The sequence below is a fragment of the Marmota flaviventris genome, chromosome 12, assembly GCF_047511675.1.
Source record: "Marmota flaviventris isolate mMarFla1 chromosome 12, mMarFla1.hap1, whole genome shotgun sequence".
In the NCBI taxonomy this organism is placed as follows: Eukaryota; Metazoa; Chordata; class Mammalia; order Rodentia; family Sciuridae; genus Marmota; species Marmota flaviventris.
This window is the reverse complement of record NC_092509.1, coordinates 31,608,688-31,633,387: the sequence shown is the minus strand read 5'-3', so window position 1 is coordinate 31,633,387 and position 24,700 is coordinate 31,608,688. Positions and strand designations below refer to the sequence as shown.

At 40.7% G+C, this 24,700-nt stretch overlaps 1 protein-coding gene across 2 annotated transcripts in view; it reads left to right on the top strand.

The window, feature by feature from the left end:
• Msrb2 (methionine sulfoxide reductase B2) overlaps positions 1-24,700 on the top strand; it is a 37,856-nt gene that overhangs the window by 2,590 nt on the left and 10,566 nt on the right. Inside the window, exons 2-5 of one of the 2 annotated variants that reach the window (XM_027928555.3) lie at positions 3,469-3,578; positions 8,323-8,399; positions 16,920-17,067; positions 18,162-18,926. In XM_027928555.3, the coding sequence (XP_027784356.1) occupies positions 3,469-3,578; positions 8,323-8,399; positions 16,920-17,067; positions 18,162-18,266 (440 nt within the window). In that variant the 3' untranslated portion in view covers positions 18,267-18,926. Of the gene's footprint in view, positions 1-3,468; positions 3,579-8,322; positions 8,400-16,919; positions 17,068-18,161; positions 18,927-24,700 lie in introns of those variants that run through there. The other variant, XM_071599848.1, reaches the window with a different exon arrangement.

The window sequence follows — 24,700 nt, the reverse complement described above, 5'->3', positions numbered from 1 at the left end:
GTCAGACAGAGCTGACTTCAGAGCTGAGAAAGTTATCAGTATTAAAAAGGGCATTATGTAATGATAAAGGGATCTTTTCTTTAAGAAGATACAACAGTCTTTAATGTATATGCACCTAATAGCAGAGCATCAAACTATGTGAAGCTAAAGATGATAGAACTGCAAAGAGAATGCTAGTATCCATTGTCACAGTTGGAGACTTCAACACCCTCTCAGGAAGACAGGCCCAACAGGCAGAAAATCAGTAATGGCATGGTTGAACTCAATGACACCATGGATCAGTTGTTGACATCTATAGACTACTTCATCCAGAAAGACAGGTTGGAGTTAGGAAAAGAAAAGGAAAGAGGTGTTGACGCAGAGGGAACAAAACATGGAAGAGACCACAGAAACAATGTGTGCGGGTCAGACGGGGTGTGTGTGAGAAGACTGGCCCAGGATAACTAGTGTAGCACAAGAGAGGATTGGAAAGTAGAACCATGGTAGAGACAAGGAGACCTTGGTGGTCACATTAAGAAGTTTGATTTTGACCTTGAGAGTATCATATCACATTTGAACTGTGAGGGGAAAAAAAAAATCAGAAATGGTCAAGATAGAAGGAAGATTAGGAAACTTGGTGGAGATAATAGTGGCATGGTCCAAGGTCATGGCTGAGGAGAAGTGACAATGAGCAGATTCTGGAGTTCTTTTGGAAAGTTGAGCCAAGAGGATTTGGTGCAGGAAAAGACAACAGCCATGGATGATGGCCCAGGCTTCTGGCTTGAAACATGGTGGATGAGCTGGAGCAAATGTGAAAAGCAGATTCAGGTTGGAGTAAGGAAATATGTGAGGTCCTTTTGTGTGAGTTTGAGATGGGACATCCCAGTGGAGACATCCCAGTGGTGATTATTTATGGAACCAAAATAGCAGAGAGATCTAGAATGTAGGCAAAAGTAGATTTGGGAGTCCTCATCATGTACTGTGCTTTCAGCCACTAAATGGATAAAGTCACGCATGGGGCAGACCTGGAATAAGGACAGAAGAAAGCCTAGGACAAAAGACCCTTTTGAAGAACATGGGTATTCAAGGATGGCTCGAGGAAGGAGAGTTGGAAAAGGACACTGAGAGGAAGGAAGCACCTGGAGAGGTGAGAGAACCTGGTGTTGTGGAAACAAGTGTCAGTAGTGTCAGATAGTGTCGAGAAGTCAGTGAGGTCAGGATGAAGTGTTAATGGGTTTTACCAGGAAAGTCCTTGGCTCTCTGAGAACAGATTTGGTGTGCTGGTAGGAATAGAAGCTAATGTTTTGAGGCATGACTGAGAGAGGTAAGGAAATAAAAACAGCTCTTTCAGGAGCTGGTGGGAGGGGCCATGTGAGGAAAACAAGGTTTGTGTCTCAGTGTGTCTAGGTGCAAATGGCAGCCATCCGGTGGAGTGCAAGGTGATGGTTATGAAAGGCAAACAGTGGACTTTGGTCCTTAGGCAGAAGGAGGTGCACCCCAGATAAACAGCAGCAGCATATGAACAGTAGTGGAGGTCGCTTGTTTCATTGCAATAAAACAGGAGAGGGATGGAGGGAGATAAGTGCAAGTTGAACAGCACATTGGAGGGCTTTCCTTTGTGGTTTTTTGATCCCTGTGAAGTAGAGTCATCTGTTGAGAGTAAGGTGGGAGGTAGTGGAGACAGTGCTTCAAGGAGAACAGCAAAGGCTTTAAAAACCAATTGTGGAGAAACGTAAAGTGAGCTGGTAAGGAAATACAAAAATCACCATGGTTCATTGAGATTCCAGTGAGCTTAATAACTGAAGGATATTAAGAGAAAATGTCTTTCACCCAGTGGTTTTAGAATCTTCTGGTGATTCCTGCTCAAATCAGTTATTATTTTAGTTGTAAAACCAATAATTTTTAAATTCCTATCATTCCTTCCCCATTCCTTGACTTTCTGCGTGATAACTCTCCTGGATGATAAGAGTTGTCACACAAATATATTTTGCTTTGCTCCCAAAAAGATGAGTTCCTGAAAATTTGTATTAACTGAGGTATATTTTCATAGGAAAAATTTCGGAAATCTGTTTCCATGCTAAGAAGGAAATCCCCATAGCCTTTTTTTTTTTTTTTTTTTTTTTAGAGAGAGGGAGGGGGAGAGAGAGAGAGAGAAGAGAGAGAGAATTTCAATATTTATTTTTCAGTTTTCAGCGGACACAACATCTTTGTTTGTATGTGGTGCTGAGGATCGAACCCGGGCTGCACGCATGCCAGGCGAGCGCGCTACCGCTTGAGCCACATCCCCAGTCCCCCCCATAGCCTTATAAAAGGAATATTTAAGAAAACATGATTTTTAATACTTAGCAATTAAAAAAAATTTTCAGACTGTAAACATCACAAGCAATCTACAGTAAATATCACTGAAAATTCATTATGGTGTAGTCTTATAAGCTGGTGATAAAAATAAGTCTTTTCTTGCTATAGGATTATGTAGGACTATTTTTTTGTGACCAGAAATTTTTTTCAAAAATAATTTTATGGCTTATTTGATTTATGGGTGCAGATGTGGCAGGTGCTGTTTCTTGTTTGTGCTGGGGATTGAGCCCAGGGCCTCATGCATGCTAAGCTCATACTCCCAACCACTTATCTATCACCAGGCTTTCACAGGTATTTGATTTTTCACCTTCAGTGTCACCAGCTGGTTATTAAGCCTTAGAGCCTCTGTTTCCTCATTTGTCAGTTGAAGAGTTGGTCAGATTATAAAATCCTTCCACATTTTTCATATTGGATGATTAAAATATTTTTATGAGAATTGGGTTTTCTACCTGCTTTAGTGAAAGAGTATTGTCCTAATTATTTTGCTTGTAGTCACCCAAATAAAAGTAATAAGACAGAAACTAAAGGGAATAGAAAAACAAAACATGGACAAAACTCACGAAGCATTAAAATAGACTATGGTAGGTCTCAGTTTCCCTTGGGTGTAAATACAACAGGAGTCTCTTCTCCATGCAAGAGGATTTTGTTAATAAAGACCTCTCTTGACCACCAAAAGCAGAGATATCATTATAAACCAGGAAGGAAGAGGAGTTTAATAACCCACTATCTCAAGGTTCTTTCCCATCCCATCTCTCCCATGCTCCCAGCTGTGTCCTGACAGGAAGTGCTTCTCTGAAAGTCAGAATGGAAGAGAGGATCAATTTCCCACCCGTAGGGACCTGGGGAGAATTTATTCCACATTAATTCCTTTTTCTGCTACCTCTTCGGCTTAGGTGCCCTGGGAGGACTGGAAACCGGTTCTCTATTTATGACTAATTTCTTATTAAATTAAATAGTCAGAGCATTTTGTACCTGAGCTATCTAGTCCCTATGAAGAATGAAATGACAGACAGAGGAAGGGACAGGATTATTCCTCTGGGCAATAGTGTGCTTTGGGAGAAAGTTCAAGGAAAAAAATCAATCATGCCTTTTCATTTTAATAAAAAGAAAACCCTCTATTTGATAATACAGAGTCTGTGATGAAATGTGAGCCATGTGGGCCGTCTCTCACCAAGGCTGAGTGGCAAGAGAAACTGACTCCAGAGCAGTTCCATGTCACAAGAGAAAAAGGAACTGAACCGGTAAGGAGATTGGATCAGTGTTCTGGTTAGAGGTGCTGGTAGAGTCTGGAGAGATCCAGCTTCCAACTCTAGTTCATCACTGGCTGCTGCCCAGGTCCTGTCCTCCTCCCTGGTTCCCCTGCTCAGGGCATCACTGTCCATCCAGGAACCAACTCCTTCCTTAGACACATGGCCCGCCACTGTCCAGAGTGCCCAGTTTTTGTCCTAAGTAACTTTCCAGTCACTTGAGTGCCCTCCCATGTCCTTGGCTTCCAGCTGGGCCAGGTTACTCCATCTCTCTCCCCGCGTAACCTCTAGCTGTTGTGAGCACAGCCATTCTTGCTCCTTGCTGAGCCACCTCCGCACTTCAGCCAAAGAGTCTTTTGAAAACAGAGCTGGCCATACCGCTTCCCAGTTCAGAATCCAGCAGTGACTTCCCACTGCTTTCAAGGAAAAAGGAGAGTATTGAAGGGTTAGTTGGGTACTAAAGTCCCCTGCATCCCATCCCATTCTTAAATCCAGCCATTTTCCCTCTGAAGCCTTCTGTAGCTCTCAAACAACCTGGGCTCCCTTCCCTTTTAGGGCCTTTGCATCCGGGTTCCTTTCTCTTGCCCATCACCCCTCCTACTCATTAATTCAAGCCTACCTTTTACCTTAGTCCACATCTCACTTTCTCAGGCCCTCACAGATTCTGCTTCTACCATGCTTTTTCTTCATAGCATTTGCCGTCATTGTTCTATCCTCTAGCACCTAACGTGGTGCCTGACTGTCGTAGGCACTCAAAAAATCAATTTCTGTGAGTGTTGAATGACTGTGGGCTTAGAGGTGGAAACATCACTTAAGCTGCATTCAACAGTCTCAACTTTCATTTATTTCCTGAGACAACAGCCCCCAGTGATTCCTCATTATAACACCATTTGTGGTTCTTATCCAGGAATCTTGTTCAAATCCAAATCCAACTGCTGTCAACTACCTATTGAAACTTATTATTAGATATTTTCATTTGTGAAGCAGATTCACAAATCTGTTGAATCTGGACCACGGCACTGTGGTTTTACAAGCGTCTACAGTACTTGCATTTTTACTTTGTCAGTACCTATGCATTCAATCAATTAAATGAAGTGCATGTGGCATTATAATCATGGTTGTACTTCAGTTTCTCAGATGCTAAAGTCATCAGACAGGCTGGCAGATCCCAATGAATTCTTGTAAAATGCTATTTTCACAACTTCCTGTGGGTGAAAATTTTGTTAGAGCCTTCTTTTGAGAAAGAGACCACATTTGCCACTTTTGTAGTGGCACACATGATACTCCGTGAGCAGTCATGTGAATCCCCAGAACGCTCAAAGCAAGGCCTGATTTCTCAGGTACAGAGCCAGACAGGGTTTGGTGTATACGTAGAGCCTGGAGATGCACTGCCAGATGTTTAGGAAAATAAATCTGTGGGCTTCTGAAACAGATGGTACGATATACACTGTGCATTTGGCCATTTTACAAAATGAGCATCATCCATTATTTTAACTAATGTTATAAATCCCTTTCAGTCGCTCTGTTTCCACATGGAAATTTTCAGAATATTGCAGAACTGGAAGTCTTAGCACCATTATGTTAAGGGAAGAGATAAGATAGCGACTCCTATTCTGTGACTCCACATGAAAATTCAGTTACATGTGTTTTTTATTGGGCTACAGTAATATTCTAGTGCTCTGCTAGCAACCAACAAAAGAATTTTCAGCCTAATTGAGCAATAACTAAGAATCAAGCATCAACAGAGGGAGGTTTCGCACAGGTCCTTCTCTGTCTTTTCCTGATCCAGTCTCCATCGGCTTCTCCTGTTCCAAGCTCTAGGAGGGGGGACCAGCTTTCTTGACCTCTGGCTGCTGATTTAGTTTGGGCAGCAGCAGATGCTGGGCAGATCAGAGGAAGATAGAGAAACCCATCTGGATCCAGGTTCTCTGTGTGAAGCAGCCGGTCAGCAGTGGCTGTGTTCCTCCGCTGCAGGTGGCAGCTCCTGCAGGCACCCTCCCTACACACAGGTTCCAGCGACCATCCCCTTCCTTTGTCCTACAGGCTTAGTGGGTTGTGTCTTCTCATAGTACTCGGGGGTGTGTCATCCCCCTGTGTTGGTATCCCTTGACCCTGTTCCCACCCCTGTAAACAGTCCCATGTGAAATTATCTGCGGTCATTCCTTTTGAGTGTGTCCTCTTGCCAGTAGGTGTGTTGTATTGACAAAATCAAAGAAGGGAGAATTGTCATTGGTCCAGACAGACCTTGAAATCCCAGAGGTAGCTTGAACTTCATTCTGTCTCTGACCCTGTCCCCCTCTTCTGTGCAGGCAGTCATTTCAATTCCCTCTTCTAAATCATTCTTGACTCTCTCTTCTTTTTTCAGTTTCCAGCCCTTTTTTTTTTTTGCAATGTCAGAAATTAAACCCAGTGACTTGCATATGCTAAATAAGCATTCTGGGCTATATCTCTAGTCCCTTCAATCCATTCTTGACCTGGATGTCAAGTGACTTTTCTAAAAGCTGACTCTGATCATGTGCACACCCAGTGTGCAAGTTTCCAGAGGTTCCAACGCTCCCCGTGTTCGGCAGGACAGAGTGTCTGCTCTGTTTACTCACAGCCCTGTGTGACCTGGCCTCTCCTGACTTCCCAGGATGGTCTTCTCCATTCTCTACCAGTGTGGGCTGTTCTGTGTCTGAAACACTCTTCCACCTCTTCATCTGATTAACTCTTACTCATCCTTCAAAATTGAGCTTTTTTAGCACTTTAGCATTTTTCTATAATAAACACCAATTAGCTGTGCAAAGTCATACTAAAAAGTTAAAAAAACAAACAAACAAACAAACAAAAAAAACCCAAAGCAAAAAGCTTCCATCTCAAACACTATATTGCAAAAAATCCTTAATGGAAACTCCCCTCATATTAAAGGGTCACATGCCACCAGACTCCATGCTAGTGTCTTGTCATAGCTGTCATTACATGATATAACTGTTAACTCCCATCTCTTCTAGCCTGGATGGCAAACTCTTTGAGAAAGGGAAAATGTGAGTTTTTTCTGGTCTCTGCAGCTTTGACATCCAGCCCAGCACCGAGTACATAAGGGGTCATCAACAACTGCTAAACCAAACAAATAAGATAGAAACTGAATTTGGTCCTAATTAAGAGAGGACTTGTATATAATTGGGATGTGGGGAGGGATACATTAGGAAGTCAGGCAAGAAGCAGCAGGTAGATGTCATTTCATAAAATATGCTGGCTAAGAATTCTTCATTTGAATTATTTATATTTATTTAACTTATTGTGATAGCAGTGATAATCTTCTGCCAAACCTTTCCCTGCAAAGATGAGATTACATTTTGAATCTTATCAAGCTGTCTGGTTCCTACAGATAGGCTTTTCTAGATCAGCCTTGGGGCTGGTAGCTCTTTGGCATGTGTGTACTGTCAGCACAAGTGGGAGGGATGTAAAACTTCCTCTTGGTTTCAGATGCTCATCAGTGCTAGTGTTGGGAGCAAGCATTCATGGGGTTGGGCCATAAAAGACCAGATGACTACTGTTAGGACTTCTGTAGGTAAACACAGGACTTTTTTGTTTTGTGGTTTTTGTGGGGGGTTTTTTGGTACCAAGGATTGAATTTGGGGGGCACTCAATCACCTGCCCTCTTTTGTATTTTATTTAGAGACAGGATCTGAGTTGCTTAGCGCCTCACTTTTGCTGAGGCTGTCTTTGAACTCGCAATCCTCCTAAACACGGGATTTTTAAAGAGGGAAAATATCCATATGTATCCATGTGGGAGGCTCAGTAGGTTAATTTGAAAGTGACTGCTGGGCATCTCATTGAAAATGGACCATTAGTACCACCCCTGGGAATTTGAAGGTTTGACCTGGCAAACCTGGAGTTTTTTGAGTTAGGGAAACTGGAGTTGGCAGAAGAGTCCAGTTTATTTCTTTTTTTGAGAGAGAGAGAGAATTTTTTAATATTTATTTTTCAGTTTTCGGTGGATACAACATCTTTATTTTATTTTTATGTGGTGCTGAGGATCGAACCCAGCGCCCCGCACATGCCAGTGAGCACGCTACCGCTTGAGCCACATCCCCAGCCCCCAGCTTATTTCTTGAGTCAACCCTCTTACTTGATAAGCTATTCTGACGTTGGCCTCTCCATCCTGTGGAATTGGGTAATGCTTGCCACTGAGTGCTGTGATGTGATTGTCACAGTTTCCTCTTTATAGTTTTCTTTGACAGAGAAGATGACAAAAGGAATTGGACAAAAATTGCCTTTTTTTTTTTAACTGAGATTCAGTTTGCAAAATAACATTAAAAAAATACTGACTCAGCTCATGCATTGCCTTAGCCTCCCTGTATTCCTCTTGGCATAGCTTTACAAACCTGAAAGCTCTTTAAGCCATAATGAATGTAGTAATTTCATCTAAGCAGTGGCCCTGGCACCCCAGGAACCCGATAAATATGTAGTGTCCTCAGCACCATGTGAAGCATGTGAAAGGCACAAACCCCTGCCCTCACCCAGCTATGCTTCTTATGTATTTTCTCCCTTCCTTCCTACCTACTTTCCTTTCTTCCTTTCTTTCCTTTTTTTTTTTTTTTTCTTTTTCAGTGCTGGGGGTGGAACCCAGGGCCTTATGCATGCTAAGCAATTTCTCTACCACTGAGCTATACCCCCAACCCCTATCTTGTTTTAAAATGTGCTATATCACTTCTATGTGGGAAACCTGCACATGACGTATCTCATTTCCTTACAGCCTTTCAGCGGGATCTACCTGGACAACAAGGAGTCAGGAATGTATCACTGTGTGTGCTGTGATAGTCCGCTCTTCAGGTAAGACGAAGGATCCAGAGGCAGTGAGGGAGAGCAAACCTACCTATTCCACACTCCTCGTTTGAGGTTTTGGATAAATACGTTGCTATTTATTTATTCGTTTATTGATATTTATTGAGTAGGAATCAAACCCAGAGTCTAAGTGTGTGCTCTACCATGCTAAGTGTGTGCTCTACCACTGAGCTATACCCTCAGCCCCCTATCTTGTTTTTATGCTCTGTTTTTGCGTGGGGTTTTTGTTGTTTTGTTTTTGTTTTGCGATGGGCTCTCCCTGGGTTGCCCAGGCTGCCCTTGGACTTGGCAGTCCTCCTGCCTCTGCCTTCTGAGTAGTTGGGGTTACAGGCCTGTACCTCCTGGGCATGTTGTCTTTTGATCGTCCTTATCTTTTGGCATTGTTGCATAAAGAGAGCTATTTCTAGAAGATACCTGTCTGTTTTGATTTTTTTTTCTCACATGTAAAGCAGTTAAAAAGACTTCTTGGCTTATATTTTTCCTTTATGTATCCCTGAGAAATACCAGTTAAGCTATTTCTTACAATAAAGCTATTAGAATTTTTTTTAGAGGAAAGTATTTTAAAGAAATCTAAACCCTAATAGTATTTGCTCTGGCATGTGATTAAAACTATACCTCTCCCCGGGAAAATGGGTTTATAATTTAATTTAGGAAATGTAGAATTTTATGAGAATAGATTCCCCACAGTGCTTGACAGTAGTAAATACCATGCCCTCTTCTATGTAGCTAAAAGTAAATTTAATTGTCCCTTGATTTCAAAGCCTCTTTTAAGTCAATCAGGATCTAAAATCTCTCAACAAAGTCTTTTTTGTTTAGATATGCAGGAAACAGTCTTTTAAAAAAAGGAGATTCAATGAAGAAGAAAGGAAACATCTTTGAAGTCCTGTTTTTCAGAACTTCAAAGATGTTTTCCTTTCTTTTGCATCAACCCTAAATTGGTTTAGAATAAAATATAAATCAAGCCAGCTCTGCAAATCTTCCATTAGGCAGCACTTCCTTCTGTCCTCTGGGCTTTGAGCAGACGGGGTTTCCTGGTTGGCTGGCTGCTAATGCGGGCAGCATTAGGAAGCCAGACCCTGCCTGCAAGGACAAGGGGCATTAGGATCGATTTCCCTTCATGCTTAGGGAAGGGGACCAGCCCTGGTCCAGACGCCTTCACATTGTCAGTGGCTGATGAGCAGATATCGGGAAGACAGTCAGCCCAGGATGGCTTACGGGGAGCTAGAAGGAATTTAATTTTTGCATAGTCGTGTTGAAAAAACAAACCTTCCCCCTTCACACCATAGCAATCAACACAGGAGATTTTTGTGATCTCAAAAGTCATGAGGTTTTCTACCCTGAAGCTAGTCAGTTCCATGGTGGGTACCAACTGAATGTCCTCTAATCCAACTCTCTTCTGACACGACCTACCTGGAGATGGTATCAGGCCCCACAGATTGAGGGGTTGGTCCCCAAGGACCTCCTCTGCTTCAGATGCCAGTTGTAAGCTCCAGATTGTGACCTGTGCTTCTGATCAGCCAGCTATAAATCAGATTTCCTGCAGATCCTTCCCTGGGTTCCACTAATTTGCTTGAAGAGCTTACAGAACTCAGGAAAACACTTATACTGATGACGACACAGAATGAAGTTTGGGGGAAGGGGTGCATCCTTCAGGAACCTCCACATATTTAGTTATCAGGAAACTCACCAGCCCTATCCATTTGGGGTTTTATGGAGGCTTCATGACATAGGCATGATTGACTAAATCATTGATCATTGATGGTCAACTTCAGCCCTTCTTCTTCCCCAGAAGTTGGGGGTGGAGCTGAAAGTCTCAATCCTCTGACCATGCCTTGCTCTTTCTGGTGACTAGTCCCACCCTGAAGCTCTTTATGGCTGTCTGCCAGGGGCCAACTCATTAACATATAAAAAGACTCTAATTTTTAAGATTCCAAAACTTTAGAAGTTGTATATGCCAGGAAATAGGAGGAAAGCCAAATATGTATTTCACAGTATCACAGCAATAAAATATGAGACTCATGTTTTGGAGATATTTGTTATTCCTTGACCTTTGGTTCTATGAAAGAGGAGAAGTAGAGTGTTCAGTTGGCTGACTTGCTTTCAGCCAGAGGACCATATTGTGAAAGTATACTTTGTTACTACCTAGTCACCAGAAGATGTCCTGTTTCTATATTTGGACTGTTAACCACTGTGACCACAAAAAATGAGAAGTCATCCTTGTAAGAGTACTCTACTCAGTGTTAGTCTTCCTTCTTTGATTTTATTGGTGTTCCACATCTGCAAAGAGGAGGCCGTCTCACCGCCCAATGTCCTGTCCCCTCATCACACAGGCTGTCACAGAGTCACAGAAGGTTGGAGCTGGGAGAGACCAGAGCAGAAGGCTCTGTCCAGGAAGACTCACTTTCTAGAATGGGGCACATGTTTTGTACCTGCTCTGACTCACTTGGGACTATTAAACATTGGAAATGTGGCTGAATTATATATATGTGTGTTGTATTAGCACAATGGTAGTTCAAATTTAGAAGGTTAAGTCATCAACTCCAGGTTGAGGAGCTGAAACAGTCAAAACGAATAGGAAAATCAGCCAAGGGGGCGGGGAAAGCTTGTTAACCATAAGGCCAGTGAACTGAACTGTCAATTCATGAAACCTTAATTATTTCTTTGTAAGCATTTAATTTTAGTTAAAAATTTTCCATTTCCTTTTCAATAACTTTTCAATTTCTGTTCCATCTTCCTGCTGCTCCTGTAGTTGTAGCTAAGACTGAGGGAAATAAGAGTATATCTGTGTGTTGGTCAGTTTTCCATAACTATAATAAATATCTGAGATAATCAACTTATAAAGAGAAAAAGTTTATTTTGGCTTAGAATTTTAGAGGTTTCAGTCTATGATTGATTGGTCACATTGCTTTTGGCCTACAGTGGCACATCTTAGTGTCTGGTAGAGCAAAGCCACTCCCCTCATGGCCAGGAAGCAAAAGAGAGGGAGGGGCTAGAATCACACTATTCTCTTCAAGGGCATGTCACCATGGGCCTAAAGACCTTCCAGTAATCCCTGCCTCTTAAAGGTTTTACTAACTCCCAGAACACCAAGCTGGGACCCAAGCCTTTATTTACTTGCTTATTTTTATTTTTTTGACAATACTGGGGATTGAACCTGGGGCCTCACACATGTTAGGCAAGTGTCCTACCACTGAGCTATATTGCCAACCTGGCACCATTTTTTCTCTCTCTTTCTATTCTTAACCTTTTACTATAGGAAGTAGGGGAACAGAAAAAATAATTTCTTAAAACATTCATAAAGAGTCAAAACAAAGTGAAAAGCTGGTCAGCCAGAACTAAATCCTAGTTAAATTAAAAGGTACATGCAGGGATCAACCACCTCCTTGCTTCCTGCCCCAGCCAGGCGGCTTCCTACCTGCAGACTCTCGAGCTAGGCCTCCCTTCCTGGCTCTGCTTGTCCCTTCTGTGTGTGATTTAGGTTTCATTTATCTTGGAGCCCAGATTGCTGGTTGAGGCCTTCTCTGATAGCACACGCTATTTTTGGATTTATTTTTTCTGCTGCAGATTCCTGTTACTTTGTCAGTAGCACACAATCTAGGACTGTGTGCTGTTCTACTGGCTCAAATATTTTCTTTAGTTGAGGAAATAAAACTGACAAGCTCCTCAAGTTCCTTAGCCATTATACTTCTTGTACATACCTCAAGGAGGTTGTTAGGGGTAGAATTGTGTCTCAAGAAAGATACATTGAAATCCTCATCCCTGGAACCTGTAAGTGGAAACAGGGCCATTAGTCACACTGGTGTTGGGCAGGCCCTTAATTTGATATAACTGATGTCTTTATAAGAAGAGGAAAAAAATCACAGACACATAGAAGGCAGTCACTGGAGTTTACCTGCTTTACAGGATGCCAGCCACTTTCAGAAGCTAGGAAGAGGCACAGGGGGATTCCTCAGGGTCTTCAAGGAACATGGCCCTTGCTGGCATCTTGATTTTGTCCCAATTACTTTTTGGTAACGTTCTGCAGCTGTACTGGGAAACTGGCATGGTGTTCACCAAGTACCTCTTGACTGGTTGATTAATGACATCTGCTTTAGTGCTTAGCAGCAGTAGCAATATCGAGACTATCTAAGGGTGTTGCAGTGATGATGGAAAGCACCGTGGAAATGTGAGAGAAGCTGCAACTTCATGAGTGTGGGGTTTTTGTTTGGTTTTCAGTCCTGGAGATTGAACCCAGAGGCGCTTAACCACTGAGCCACTCCATATCCACAGCCCCATTTACTTTTTATTGTGGGACAGGGTCTCAGTTTCTGAAGCTGGCCTCAAATTGACAATTCTCCTACGTCAGCCTCGCGAGTCGCTGGGATTACAGGTGTGGGCCAGCACACCTGGCTCTTCTTAAGCAGTTAAAGAACTGGGCTCAGTACTTTGTAAATGGCTCTTGCTCTCCAGGATCTGTTAGTACCCTATTTAACAGATTTGAAAACTGACATTTTCTCTCTTTAAGTAACTTGCTCATGTTTTCATTCCTTTTTCTATTCCTGTAACAGAAGACCTGAGACTGAGTGATTTATAACAAATATAAATTTATTTTGGCTCATGGTTCAGGAGACTGGGAAGTCCAAGAGCATGGGACTGGCATCTGTTTGGCTTCTGTGAGGGTCTTCTGCTGCATCATAACATGGTGGGAAAGCCAAAGGTCAAACAGGAGCATTGGAAAGAAGCAAAATGCAACTGGCTCTTATAACTAATCCAGTCCCATGAGAACTCCCATATTCCTTCTTAATGAACTAGTTACCTCTTAAAGGCCACAACTCCCAGTGCCACCCCAATGGCAGTCAAATTTCAACTTGAGTTTCAGAGGGGCAAACCATATTCAGACCACAGCAGTCACACATCTAGTAAGTGATAGCGCTGAACTCATGTTACAGGAGCCTCTGAGCGTGCCCTTCCTCAGAGATGGAAGGTCCAGCAACAAACCCACCCATGCACCAGGCTCTTCACACCCAGCCTTACATCAGACCTCCTGGCAGCTCTCTGTGCTGTCCTTACCTTCATTTCATTCCAGGAAACAGTATTAGGAGGGCTGACTTGTCCAGAGCGGTACAGCAGCCAGACAAAGCCCCAGGCCATGGCACTTGGGCTCTGAAGCCCACACTATCACCTGGGTTTCCATCAGCCACTTGTGCAGTGCTATAGAACCAGACACCACCACTTTCTAGTGCCAGCCATCCAAATTACAGCCATAGGTCCCTGGGAAGACATAACCAGCCTCTAGCGGATATGCCCAGCCAGGGTAAGCCACAGACTCCTGCCTAGAGCCTCTTTCCCAGACACATCTGTCACACTTAATGTAGTTCCCCTCCCAACTCCATCATCTTGAGAATGATCATAGTGCACATTTGTGGAAAGTGCTGCCTCTTCTAATGAGAGACCGTGGGTTGAGGGTTTTAAGGTCATGAGTGCTTTCCAGGATGTTACCACTCCTGAGGGACTCCATACTGTGGATAACCTTGGAATTAAGTGACATTGGCCCCTGTCTGCTCCCTCTTCCAGGCTGCTTCTGGTAGAGTTTATTAAAAAGTTTTGTGAGATCACATATTTTTCTGGTCATAAATCTTAAAACAGGAGAAAATGGAGGGCTAATTCACTTTTTATGTGACATTCTAATGTCCTGAGTAACTAAATAACATTAGAAATCTCTGATGTGCCCTCTATCTTCAATTGAATGCAGATTCTTCTAAGAATTTGGGGTTAGGGATGTCATTTATCTCTGGTGCCTCTACTGTTACTTTGGGGGCTGTGGAATATCCAGAAAAGGAAGAAAAACAAACCAGATAAACAAGAGAATACCTTCTTGAGTACATGATACAGAATAGTTTTAGTTTTCCAAGGATGAGCCTTATGATAATTTAAAATGTATGATTTCTAATTAGCATTAATATTTAGGTTCTCAGGCTGGGATTGTAGCTCAGTGGTAGAGCACTTGCCTCGAATGTGTGAGGCACTGGGTTTGATCCTCAGCACGACATAAACATAAATAAACAAAATAAAGTTATGATTATTTGTTATGTCCATCTACAATTTTAAAAATTTAGATTCTCAGTCTTAAGTGATATATGTTGACCCTATCATATTACTTGGTAAAATCTCCAGATTCTGCTAATTGCATCAATAAAGGTTTATTGTTTCCCATAAAATGTTTAATGACTTTTTATTGGTCTAAAATTCATTCATTTAAAAAATTTATTATATTCGTAATTCTCTATGAAAATTCCTTTCATGATCAGTAGTTTATACAATGTTGAGGATGGAAAGATGCTGATTAAAAGATGCTTATGATGTTTTTTCCCAAGACATAGTGGCAAGGCAGATATTTTTGTTTCTTTATTGCAGTACTAGGGATTGAACCCAGACCCTTGAACATGCATGCTAGGAAGTGCTCAATCACTGAGCTACACCCTCAGTGCCATGTGAGTATTTCTGAACTCTCAGAAAAGGATTGCAAAGAACCCAACCTGAGTGTGCAGAGACTTCTAGTTGGACCCATGGCTGCTCAAATTTATGAATGTCTGTTATTAGTAATGATATTAAAAAGAATAGCTACAAACTTACATACTATGTGTCAGGAGGCGCTGCTCTAAACACACCATATGTAGAAATATCTCAGTGAATTCTATCAACAAGCATGTGATTTAATAATGCTGTTGCTATTCTGGAGTTTAGGACACCAATTCTCTTCTTTAAAAGATTAAATAACTATTAAATAACTTGCCAAGAGCACACAGATATAACAGTGTGGCTTCACACCAACATCTTTTGGAAGTCAAGCCCTTATCACTAAGGGGCATGCCTGTGGTTCTCAGAGAGGATTCCTGAGGATCCTTGGGACCTATCTAAGGGATCTACCAGGTGATCCCTTTCCCAAGATGTATCCATCCATGTGAGACAAAGTCCTTTTGTTTTTATGCTGGGAATCCAACCTAGGACCGTACACACTGAGCTGTTCTGTCCCCTTCCTGTGTCAAAACAATCTTGCAACAGAGTAAGTGCAGAGGCACATAGGAAGTTTCAGTTGTCCTTTTCCAAGCCAGACTGTAAAGAGATCTGCAACATTGTAAAACAATGCAATCCTTCTCATTCAGTGTCTGTTTTGTTTTGGAAAACAGTATTGTCATGAAATATTAATATGTAATAATTTATTATTTTAAAAAGTAATATAACACATATATATTATAAAATTCTCAGTTATCATTTCTAATTGGTTATGTATTGACATCTGTCACTCATGGAAACAGAAACTCTAGGGAATTCTTAGGCATTTGGGGGCATGGAGGAGGTCCCAGAACCAAAATGTCTAAAGCTCACTGTGTCATGATGTCCTCTTCCTAGTGGGTTTTATGTTCTCTGCTCACTTCCTTTGTGTTTAGAGTCAAGGATTCCATTATTCACTACTCCTTTCTTGTTTGTTCAATTTTTGGAGGGTTTAACTTTCAATTATTTCTTTCTCAGGTGGAGAGCAAGTCATCTCCCTGCCATCTACAATTTCTTAAAAATCTATTTTCCTAGAGCCATTTGCAAGAGCTTATCTGTCCAAGTTCTTAGAGAATGGGCTCTTTGTTAATTTTTTTTTAATGTGGTGCTGGAGATGGAACCCAGGGCCTGGTGCATGCTAAGCAGCCTCTCAGCTGCACCCGCAGCCTTGAGAATGGGGTCTCTGGTGAGCAGATTTGCGAGTTGCTCCCCTCTCCAGCTTTCTTGGCCCATTCTAGCCTTCAGCATTGTTATTTCCTTGGAGACTCCCCTGGAAGCTCAGGCTTCACTGGAGTGATTGGCACAGAGTACCTGGGCTTATATATTAATAAAAATAATCATAGTGAGTATATGTGCCCAGCAGTATGCTCAGTTTATACCATGCTCTGCAGAGCATCCCCTTTGGGATAGGCTTGATTTTCCCATTTCACAGATGAGAAAACCAGGCCTTGGGAGGTTGAGCAGCTTGTCTGATTTCATACTACTAGGTCCCCTCAGGCAGGCAACCTCGTGTGTTTAGATAACTGGAAGTTCCCTGTGCTAAAAGTGGTTGCTTCTGGTGCTTCTCTGATGTGCCGAGATCCCATTGACCCCCTTTGACCACTGTTATTTCTGTTTGATTTCTCCCTTTTCTGCATTCGGAACACATGGATTTGATTTGCGGTTTCTAATATGCAACAGAGTTCACAAAGCTTCAAGTGTTTTTCAGGCCTTTAGCTCAGACATAGAAAGAAGCCATTAGCATCAAAGGCACAAGACATCCTTTCACTGTGGCCAGGCAATGTTCTTAATAGCGAAGGGGAGCAGTGGGAACAAGTCTGTGGAACTGACTGTCGACCTGGCCAAGCTTGCGATCTGATAGAGCAAAGTGGGAATCAGGTCTGGCTCATTGGAAAAACGAATTAGCGAAAAAAAATGTTCCTGGTATGTTAATAACAGCGTCTTTACTGGTCATGGTGTTGGTACTGCCTTCCACAGCTCTGAGAAGAAGTTCTGCTCTGGCACCGGGTGGCCTTCATTTTCTGAGGCTCATGGCACCTTGGACTCTGATGAAAGTAACAGTGGAATCCTGAGACGTCTGGACACCTCCTCAGGAAAAACTCGCACAGAGGTGGTCTGCAAGCAGGTGGTGTATTGTGCTTTATATTATTTTCTCTGATGTGGCTAAAAGTGCTACAAGGAACTCTCCTGTGCTTGGCATCTGCTTTCTTATTCCATGGAGGCACTTTGTCATCAAAAGGCATTGAGAAGCTGGGCACTATGGCACCTGTCTAGCTACTTGGGAGGCCAAGGCAGGAGGGTCGAAAGTTCAAAGCCAGCCTTAGCAACTTAGTGAGACCCAGTCTCAAAATAAAAAATAAAAAGGACTGGGGGTACAGCTAAGTGATAGGCCCTGAGCTTGGTCTCCAGCATCACAAATACTTAATAAATAAATAAATATAGTAGAAGAATATATTAGCAGAAACTCATGCCCAACCCCTCTCTCCCATCATTCTCAAGTGGCCTTTCCTGGTTCTCACCTTCCACAGAGATAGGAACAGAGTTAGGGTCTGAAAAACTGGCAGGTCACATTCTTTTGAGCAGGGACAGGCTGCAGGCAAGCCCATGTGGTTGGCATCTCTCTATCTCCTTCCCCACTCTGAAGTATGTCACTGACAGGCAAAGGGATACTCCAGGTGACAACAGCACATTACTCCTCTGGGAGCCTCGTAGGAGGGAGTGACTTAAATCCAGACAGAAAAATCATTTTGCCATTTTTGGGTGCTCTCATCTTCTGAGGCCCAGGTTTTGTAAAATGTCAGAGGCAAGTAGATTCAGATAGCATAGTTTTGATATATATATATATATATATATATATATATATATACCCTGTCCACAGCAACATTATTCAGTACTCACCAGGAATTGTGCTGCTGCTTTCTGTACATTGTCTTAATTAATCATGACAACACTCTATGAAATAGGTATAATTATCATCCCTACTTTATAGATGAGTAAATCAAGGCATAAATTTGATAGTTGGCACACATTCTTACTGGTAAAGTAGGACTATTTACCACTATTGTGTCCTGAGTTATTCCATGCGTTAATCAAATTTGGATGTGACAGACACAAAGATATCAGACTCTGGAATTCGGTGGCACACGGGGTCTATCTGTCTAGTTCTATGTAAAGGGCTCTGTTTCCACTGGGAGTGATGAAGGCTTCTCTGTGCTGCAGTGTGAAGCTCATCTTGGCCATGTGTTTCCTGATGGACCTGCACCCACAGGACAGAGGTTTTGCATCAACAGTGTGGCCCTCAAGTTCAAGCCAAGCGAACACTGACATCTCTAAGAGTCCCTGCTTGGCCACTCTTCCACGTATATCCTTGATTTTCATAATTCAGGTGGATGGTTTGTTTTATTTACTCTAAATTAGACTAAGTTTTCTGGTTGCCCGAAGGGAGTCACAGCTTCTCTTACTCACCTGGCATCAACTCAAACCTGACTCAAGCTTGGACTTTGGAATTTTACAAAATGACAGCGGGGGCAGCCATTCCCACCAACTGGCTTCCATAGGCTTTGGGTGGGACCTCAGAGCAGGACTCTTGGGGGATGTCAGGAACTTATGGACTTGGGGCCAAAAAGATCTTTCATGATGACCCTGAACTTGCCATTGCAGTGAAGTCCTTCATGGACATGTGTAGGTAAAGGATCAAGTGAAAAGAGGAAGGAAGATATGGGATCAGAGGAATGGAAATGCCAGCACTGAAGAAAGAGCTGGGTTGGGAGGAGCTGTGCTTTGGAGGGACATGTTGAAGAATGAGCTGTGTAATTTTCTTTCAGAATTTTGAGTATCTCAAAGTTCTTCCAATCTCACTACCCACAAATCAGTTCCAATGTGATTTTTCTTAGATTTTGGTGATTATGAAGAATGTTCATCTTTATACCTTCTGGCTACAAAGTTCAACCTTAAATGTTCAAATAAAATATTTACTGATATTGATGTTTGCTTTTTGTCTAAGTCTGTGAATTTGCTCTTTCATAGACATGGCTCTCAATTAATATGACAAAAAAGAACCAGAACACACCTTAGTAGACATTTGGTATATCCAGAGGAACAGCAACTCAAGTATTTCACAAATTGAGAGTCTCAGATAAGGTATTAGTAAAAGTATTTATGAGATTATCTTTTATATGATTTTATGAGCAGAAAGGAAACAATTATTCCATTTTCTTCTCATTACCTTATTATACATCCTTTGACATTTCTTTAGTGGCTGCTCTGTAAATGACAACATGCTCCCTTACCTTGTTACTATTATGTGCAAATCATAGCTTTTCTTGGTTCTCCAAGAATGCTAACCTTAGAACATGAATTCCATGAGCACTCTTCCACATTTTATGTTACTATTTCCATGTATTTAATTTTACACACGTTTTAGACTCAATGACTAGTAATAATTATTACTTAAGTGTAGAGTTGATACTTTCCTACTTACTTATTTTCCCATTTTTTGTTGTTCTTTATTTTTTCCCAAATTCTATTTTCTTATGGGATTATTTTTTCTTCTACCTGAAGAACTACTTTTATTTTTCCTTTAGTTCATGTTTCCTGGTGATGAATTTCTTCAGTTTTTGTTGGAGAGAAAATGTCTCTGCTCTCCTTTTACTTTTTAAGAATATTTTTCATGGATATGAAATTCTAATTTGGAAAATTTTTAAAAATACCTATAGATAATCAGTTGCCCAGCACCATTTCTTGAAATCTTTCTTTAATTTCTTTGGCATTTTTATCAAGAATCAATTTCCATATAAATGTGACTCTATTTCTGAACTCTGTTCTATTCCATCAATATGTCTGCCTGATGGCGCTACACCATGCTGTGTTGACTGACTGTAGCTTAATTGCTCATCTTGAAATTAGGGATTTGGGCTAGGCTAGTTCCTTTGCATTTTCGTATAAATTTTTGAATTAAGTTTTTTTGTGGTGCTGGGGATCGAACCCAGGGCCTGTGCGTGAGAGGCAAGCACTCTACCAACTGAGCTATATCCCCAACTCTAAATTTTTGAATTAGTTTGTATGTCTACAAAACATTTGGCTGGGATTTTTATTGGGATGGCATTAAAAATCTTCATTAATCTGGGGAGAATTGACATCTTAAAATGTTGTATCCCCAATCCATGAGTTCTTCATTTCTCCTTCAGTTTTTCTACTTGAGAGAAAAATATTTTGTAGTTTTCAGCATCTGGGTCTCACATACATTTTGTTCAATTTATCTCAAAGTATTTTAATTTTCTTAATGCTGTTTTAAATTGATTTACCTAAATTTCATTTTCTAATTGTTGGTTGCCATTATATAGAAATACAATTAATTTTTGTTTTGAACTTGTGTCCTACAATCTTGCTAAATTGATTTATTAATCCTCGTCCCTGCTCCCCGGACCCGGGTGCCTTAGAGTGTTCTGCACACACTTTATCTGCAGATAGTACACTTTTACCATTCCCTTTCTAATCTGCTTTTTTCTTTCCCCTCCCTTAGTTACTACCTGGGCTTTGTAGTACAAAGTTAAATCAACACAGAGTGAATATCTTTGCTTCATTTGTGATTTTAGAAAACATCAAACCTCTCACTCTTAAGTGTAGTGTTAGCTGTAGATTTTTTTCATAGATGAACAATCAGATGCAGAGGACTTCTATTTCTACATGTTGAAAGATTTTTATCATGAAGGAATATTGATTTCTATGAAATGTTTTTTTTTCCTGCATATGTTGAAATAATGATATGATTTAACATTCTGTATTCTATCTTGGTAAATTACATTGATTGATTTTCTGATGTTAAACCAGTCTTATACTCTGAGATACAGTTCTCTTGAATATGGCATACAGCATCCTTTTTACATAATATTGATTCTTATTTGCTAGTATTTTAAAGAACATTTACATCTGTGTTCATGGGTGATGTTGCTCTGAATGCTTTTTTCTTGTGATGTCTCTGATTTTGTAATCAAATTAATGATGAGTTTAGAAATGCTTCCTCTTATTTTCTGAAAAAAGTTTATGCAAGATGGGTATTTATCTTCATTGTTTGATGGAATTCATCAGGGAAGCTATCTTGAATCTATAATTTTCTATGTGGAAAGTTTTTAATTATGAATTAAATCTCTAACTTATATAGGGCTGTCAAGTTTTCTTGAGTCAGTTTTGTTAAATATTCCATCTAGATTGTCAGACTTATTCCCATCTTATCCTTTTACTCTCTGAAGGGAGGTTCAGTAAGACCATTTCATTTATTCCTAATATTGGGAATTCATATCTTCTCTTTTCTTGATTCATCTAGCTAAAAGTTTATTAAATTTTTTTTATATTTTTAGTTGTTGATAGAGCTTTATTTTTTTCATTCATTTATAAGTGGTGCTGAGAATCAAACCCAGTGCCTCACATATGTCAGGCAGATGTTCTCCTGAGCCACAATCCCAGCCCTAAAAGTTTATTAATTTTATTGGATCTTTTTTTTTCCCAAAGAAATGGCTTTTGATTTGATTGTTTTCAGTTTTATGTTCGGTTGATTTCTACTCTTTATTCTTTTGTTCCTCTTGTTTGTTTTGGATACAACTTATGGTTCTTGCTCTCTCTACTTTCTTGTTTCCATATCCTGAGATGTTCTCCTACACGCCATTCCGCCATGATGCCTCACCTTGGGCCCAAAGCTATGGAGTCAGCCATCTATAGAATGAATCCTCAGGAACTAACCATCCTTCCTTGTAAATGAGAAACTAAGATACAGAAGGAGATGACAAACCTGTGCCACACAGCTACTGTGTTTGTACTAAACTGGAAGAGTTGAGCAGTTAAAACAGAGACAGGACAGTCTTACAAAGCCTATAATATTTACCATCTGGCCCTTTTCAGAAAGGTGGTGACCCCTGGCCTAGGACATTTTTTTATTACATGCTATTTTGACTGAAGTTACCAATGATCCATTTCTTTGTGAGAAGAGAAGAGAGTAAAAGAATAAAAAACAAATAAAACAAAAAAATAACTTATGCTTCCTTTTGTAATTTTTTAAGGTCAAAACTTAGAACATCAAGTTTTATACTTTTATTCTTTTCCTACATGAGCATTTAAAGTTATAAATTTCCCAATGCACTCTGCCTTACTTACACTGCGCAAATTTTGATATGTATATTTTCATCATCATGTTTATATGATATATTAACATTTTCTATGATTCCTCTTTGGCCTAGTAAATATGGAGAAGTATGTTAAATTCCAGATATTTGGGATTTTCCTGAGCTTCTCATTGTAATTATTTCTAACTTAATCCCATTGTGGTTGGGGAACATAGATAGCCTGCATGATATAAAATTTTTCAGATTTTCAGATGTGTTTTTTGGCCTACAGTATGGTCTGTCCTGACAGAAGTGCTCCAGGTGCACTTGAAAATAATATCTATTCTGTTATTCTTGGGTAGCATTCTGAAATGTTCAGAACTTCTTGCCACAGTCTGGCTGGGCACAAAATCACGAGCCACCACACACCTTGTAGATTCAAACAGCAACTCTTTATTCCTGAACTCACACCAGCACTCTACACACGTTTCTGGGCAAATCCACGTTCTGGGCCAAAATCACAAATACTCTCTGAATCCTGCGAGAACTCAAGGGGAACTCAAGGAGCTGGGCGCCTGAGGCAGCAGGATACGCCCTATTCCCAGCAGGGTACACCTTAAACCTGGAACCGCCCTAAACCCAAGGAGCGGGATACTCCCTAATCCCAGCAGGATACACCCTAAACCTGGATCCGCCCTGGTCCTTGAGCAAGGTCACCTTACATGCAATGTCACTGCAAATGACCTGGGTCAATATGGAGAGTTCTTCCTCTAAGCAACATTGGGTAGGCTGACAAAGAAATTGCCATGTGTCATTCCTACTTGGCAATGGCTCTCAGCAACTTCTGTGTCTTTACTGATTTTTTTTTTTTTTTTTTGGTCTTAACTGTTCTAACAGAGAATGGAGATGTGAAAATTTCCAGGGATATTTGTAGATTTTTCTCTCTTTTCCTCTCATTCTGTCAGCTTTTTGCTTCATGTATTGGGCACATACAAATTTTAATTGTTGTATCTTCCTTGACATTGAACCTTTTATCATTATGAAGTAATGAAATTATCTAGTAATACATTTTGATTAAGATATAATTCACAAAACATAAAATTCACCATGTGAAAGTACACAGAACATATTTTGTTTTGAATCCATTTCTAATTTATATCAATATAGCCACTTCAGCCTCCTCTATCTGCTATGTGACAATATGGCTTTTTTTCTCCATTTTCTTTCAAACTGTCTGTTTTTTTGTGGCTGTTTTTATTTGAGACAGGTTCTTTGTATGCTTCCCAGGCTGGGCCTCCAATTCCTGGCCTCAACTCATCCTCCTGTCCCAACCTCCCCAGAAGTTGGGACTTATAGGTAGGCACCACCACACTTGGCTATTTCACACTATCCATATCTTTATATTTACATTTTATCTCTTGTAGGCATTATATAGTTGGGTTTTATTTTTATCTTTTAGTCCATTTAGCAATCTGCCTATTACAGTTTGAATATGAAGTGGCCCACTTAAAGCTCCTGTTAATGCAGGAATATTCAGAGGTAAAATGATTAGACTGTGAGAGCTATGACCTACTCAGTCCATCCTAGCTGGAATATGGGTGGGTGGAGAATGGCTAAAGGAGGTGGGTCCCTGGTGCTATGCCCTGGAAGGCTGCAGCTTCCCTGTGGCTCCCCCCAGCTACCATCTCCTGACCCTGCCATGAACTGAGCATCTTTCCTCTGTGGACCTCATGATGTGCCTCACCTCTGCTTCCACGAGCCAAAATAAATGTTTCTTCCTCTTAAGTTGTTCTTGTTGGCTATTTGGCTCACAGCGATGCAAAAGCCGACTGAAATACTGCCTCTTAACTAAATAGTTTATCAACATTTACTACAAACGTTGATATGGTTGCATTTGGGACAACTGTACATTGGCTGCCAAAGACAGATGACAGATGATAGATAGATGGATAGATAGCTAGATAATCTTTTTATTGAGAACTTACAATGAGTAACGCACTAATTCACATAAAATTTAGAAATTCACATCTCTGTTAGTTTTTATCCCTATTTATTTATAGATTTTATATATAATTATCTGCATACAATTTTCTTTTAGACAGGGTTTTACTAAGTTGCCCAAGCTGACCTCAAACTTGTAACTATCCTGCCTAAACCTCCTGAGTTGCTGGGATTGCAGGCGTGAGCCACCATACCTGGCATCTGCATATATTTTAAATCCCATAGACTGTGTTATATTTATATTTATTTCATAATGTATTTATTATTTATTAAACATGGTTTATGGAAGGAATTAAAGTACAGAAAGAAAAAAAACTTCCTTTGCATTTAGTCAGATACTTATATTTCTAATGCTTTTCTGCCTGGTATCATTTCTCTTCAGATATCTTCACACTTGCAATGAAGTTTCAACATACAAATTTTGGAGGACCAACAGATGGGCCTTGATGTGGGTGCTTTTATTTTTTTATTTACTGCATTCTGTGTCTGAATTTTCATCTGCCATTCAATCTAGGAAACTCAGTTTTTTTCTCCAAGTAGGTCTTTTACTCTTTCTCCTCTCTTATTCTGGTATCCCAGGTACACGTTTTACCACTGATATCATCGAGCCGCTCACTGGGTCTCTGTTCATCTCTTTTCTTTTTTTTCCAGTACCTTTGTCCT